The sequence below is a fragment of the Gavialis gangeticus genome, unplaced genomic scaffold, assembly GCF_001723915.1.
Source record: "Gavialis gangeticus isolate Ggan-Ray unplaced genomic scaffold, GavGan_comp1, whole genome shotgun sequence".
Taxonomy (NCBI): Eukaryota; Metazoa; Chordata; order Crocodylia; family Gavialidae; genus Gavialis; species Gavialis gangeticus.
The window spans coordinates 3,875,810-3,880,010 of record NW_017729012.1 but is presented as its reverse complement, the minus strand read 5'-3'; the positions used below and the strand labels follow the sequence as shown (position 1 = coordinate 3,880,010).

General features: G+C 40.3%; 1 protein-coding gene across 3 annotated transcripts in view; it reads right to left on the bottom strand.

Annotated features, from left to right (window-relative positions):
* Positions 1–742: 742 nt before the first annotated feature.
* The window catches only part of NF1 (neurofibromin 1), a 197,194-nt gene continuing 193,735 nt past the window's right edge, over positions 743–4,201 (bottom strand). For 2 of the 3 annotated variants that reach the window (XM_019511058.1, XM_019511059.1), the window contains one exon: positions 743–1,443. In XM_019511058.1, the coding sequence (XP_019366603.1) occupies positions 1,301–1,443 (143 nt within the window). In that variant the 3' untranslated portion in view covers positions 743–1,300. The remainder of the gene's footprint in view (positions 1,444–4,201) is intronic. The other variant, XM_019511060.1, reaches the window with a different exon arrangement.

The window sequence follows — 4,201 nt, the reverse complement described above, 5'->3', positions numbered from 1 at the left end:
CTACAAACTCGTTAGGGGAGCTCTGCAGCAAATAGGAAGGGCCCTATTCCCCCCAGCAGCACCTGGGGTGACGAGGAACAATGGCCAGAAGCTGCTGGAGAATAGGTTCAGAATCACTTCTAATGGGAAAGAAAGGCACAGCTCAGCTGTGGGAGTGAAGAGGGAGCAAAATGTATGCAATGCAGTGGCTCACCATGACTTGAAAGATAATGTCTTTTATGAGGTTTCTTTTTATGCGATGTAAAATGAAGGGCCTTTTTCCCCATACTGATTGAGAGGGGGAACTTAGTCTTGTGTTCAAGTAAATATGGTACTTTAAATGAACATAAATTGTTTGCTGTCTCATTGTTTAGGCAGCACAAAAGCAGCTCTGCCAAACATAACTCTATGAAAGTTTGAAGTTAATTCATATAATTTTTCCTCTCCATATCCCAATAGTTACTTTTGCCAGGATTTCCCTGAAGGTGCATGCATTGGCAGAAAGGGCAAAACTAGAGTGCATGCTAAATGGAAACAAAAAAAGCAGTTTCTATGACAGCATAAAAATGCACTCTTGACAATTTGCTTCCTCTATACAATCATATTTTTTAGTGCAGTCAAAGTTCAGCAAAAATAAATGTGCTTTGGAAAAAAGTCAGTTTGTCCAGTCTGGTCCATATATAGTTGCAAGTATGTGAAGCTAAGTTCTGGGGAATGGAGAGACTTAAATGGCCTCCATGTCCTCTTACTTTTATTGCTCATCGCTAAAAATTTATCAACCCCTGGTTAGGCTTACCGCACTGTGGCTAATATCGTAGGACTCTTTTAAGTATGGTAAAAAAAAGTCCACAGCTAAAAATCTGATGGATCTGAATTAAGACCAGGATTACAGTTACTAGCCCTGGCTCATAAAGACACTAACTTGAGAAGTGTGCAAACACTATTAAGCATTAACACTTTCCTTTAAAGAAGAAACAAACAAGGCATAATAACAAAAGCAAGGTAGAACTGTCTATGAGAAATGGCTTTCATCTCTGAACAGTTACTGTACTGCAGTGTTAACGAATTCCAGACTTTCTTCACCTACAAAGTTCTTCAGGATCTACAAACCGTTTTGCAGAATGGCTCTGGAACACTGGCTTAAATCAAAAAACAGGAGAAGGGTAAAGAAGGCATTAAAACTCAGGCAATGTTTCAAGAGTTGATCATCTGGCAACGCGGCTGACAGGATGGGAACGTTAAAAATTAAGTGCAGCATCGCAACTGGTGGAGGGCCACTAGTGAGGAGCCCGAGTATGTCAGTTAGTTTCCAAAGAAAGCTTCACACAATCTTTTTAATGCTGTGACGTTTGAAACTGCCGGCACTTCGCTGCTTTTGCACTTGACTCGCAGACCCGTGGCGTGTCCTTCCGCTGTTGGAGTGTCCCGTGGTAGGCGAGAGTTCCACGTTCTCCTTGTCAATTCCTGAAGGGGAATAAAGGGGACAGGAGTCTCAGTCCCATTTATCTTGTGACTGAATTCTTAAGGGCAGTGTTTTCTGCAAATCACTTAGCACAAAGACATTTAAGTATCTTAAAAGGCAGGGGGGAAAAAAAAGACACATTCCTCCAGCTAAGGTATTACAGTTGCAGAAAAGAACGTAAATAGAAACAAGAATTATTGCAGGTAAAAGCTGGAAGCAGGCAGGCTACGACCAAAGAGCATTTCCAATATAAATCTTACCATAACTTCCCAGCAGAGGTCGCCTTCCAATCGCCTACGTTGCTCAGATCCCCTCCCAACAATATAAACCAACTAAATCAAGCTGGCTTAAGCCCATAAGGATTCATGCCCAACTCGTATGGGACAGTCTCAGATACAGGACACCAAGAAGAGTCTACTACTCTGATCTTTGCTTCATGTCTTGGCAGACTCCTTTCCTCTATTTCTCATTTTCTGCAGAAAAGGTTGAAATTCCCTACACGCAGCAAGGCACCGTTGGCATTGCCGGCTCTGTTTTGCCACCAAACAATGAGGTCATTTTTATGTCGACTGCAGACATGGGCTGTACTTCAATTCAGGACGTTAGCTCAATGTACTCGGTGTTACTGGGGTGGTGGTGGGAGATGGGAATTAAGGATGTGACTAGCCACCTAAGCAGAAAATAATTTAAAATCCAACTCCCCTGCAGGACTAGTTTTAATGGATAACAATTCAGTTATAAAAAATGCTGCAGAATGGGAGAAATCTTGAGATCGTTCAATGTTTAACACTTAAGTTCAAGTCACTACACAGAAACGCAGCCCCTTACCATAAAAATACGGTTACACTGCTCTGGGGTAAAACTTAAACACCTACATTTCGGTGAGGAACTGGTAGGAGAGTGGACGTATTTTAAAATTATGTATACTCTACTGATTTCGTAAAAGAGATGCATGTAAATCTCACGAACCGTGAACTCTTGCAAAGGAAGAATACACTTGATACAAGTTTGCAATGTATGAAAAACTGCCTTCAGGATCAGATTTGATGTCTTCACAAAGCATGAAGAAAGGGATGACAACACACATCCAGATTCTAAACTGCCATAATTATACATACAATCATCATATACTTACCAACATCAATTACAACTTGTGAAAACAGCCTTTAAAACCAAAATACCATGAGATTTGCTATGCGTTTAATTGCTGTCCAAGGTCAAAAGATATTAAAAAGAAAAAAAAACCCAGAACAAGATCCACTAATCAAAATAAACGAGCCTCTAGGAATGTCCTGGCATGTTTAAATCCAATATGCCTTCACCACCACCAAATGAAAATATGCAGACACTTGCACTGAGTCCAGTAAAGCATTTTCTAAACTAAAATCAGTGTTTCACTGCAGGATATATAGACCTGGATTACATCCATCTCTCCAGTATCCACTATTTTTTTTTGTTTCAACTAACCCAAAATATTATGATACACACTATTTAAATAGCGTGCACACACTGCAGTAAGCTTCTTTTCTCTGTATGAGGTTCGGGTCTTGGGGGTCCTAGAGCGAGAATACAAACAACTACCTTCTGTTTCTGATCTATATTAAGAAGCATGCAGAGATAAAACCCGGATACAACGAGAACCGCATTTTCTATCCTTACTTGAAAACATATCCAGCCTCTAAGCCCACAATCATTTCAAGCGACTTCTTTTCAAATGTCTTTTGTAGATGAACTGAACCATAACACTAAGACGAACATTTTTTCCTGAGGTAGCTTCTGAATGTGAAATGGATACAGTGGACTCAAGGGAATTTCATTCAAGGACTTTTACTGAAGGAAGAGATGGACATTTACATTTTTGCTGGTTTTGAACAAAATGGGAGCTGGCATTTCAGTGGAGGAAAGATGGTTCAACGTTTCAAACAGTGTACAAGGACTGAAAATTGGGCTTCGGTTCCTGGCTTTGCCAGACAAGTTGGTCAGTCGATTTCTTTGTGCCTGCTCCTCACACATAACAACACTGTTAGTTCTTCAGGGCAGGGACACGTAGCCTATTATGTGAATGTACAGCTCCTAGCACAATAGCGATCTAGTCAATACTGAAATATAAATAGTAACAAACGCATTTTCAATGCCAGACAGTGTTTGTTTCCAAGAGTCATAAATCACTGCTTTTAGCAATACTGCCCAGCTGCAATTAAATTACTCCTAATAATTCTGCCCTCAAATTCTTAGCAATAAGCACTAGAAATGTTAAAGATCCTCTGCAGAATTTGGGCATGGAATTGTGCTAAATGGAGTTTTAGTCCCCGGGAACACTGGACTCACCTGGTAGGTAGGTAAGCACTACATGGGCCAGCAGACAGCTGAGGCAATAAGAAGTTTATGCAGCTGATTAACAGTGGTTCTCAACCTCGACAGACTCAAGGAATCCCTCGTTAGACTTGAGGCACCTCTCAAAAAATGCCAGCTCTTAGTTGTTGCTCATTTTTTTATTACAAAAAAATACTAGATCAATTCTTTTGTTGCCAAGACCTCAGACAAGACCACAGAACAGTTTTAACACTATGAATTCCCATTTGAAATCTCTGGGCTTATCTTGTAAACTACTTGGAGGCGTTTCCACACTTAACCGTGCTAATATTGCTTGGCCCCTCCATGGCACCCCTTAAAGGATCTTATGGATAGATATAAACATACTATCTATAATCACAGAAAAATATGAATTTGGGGTTCTTTTTTTAAATCAGAAAATTTAGG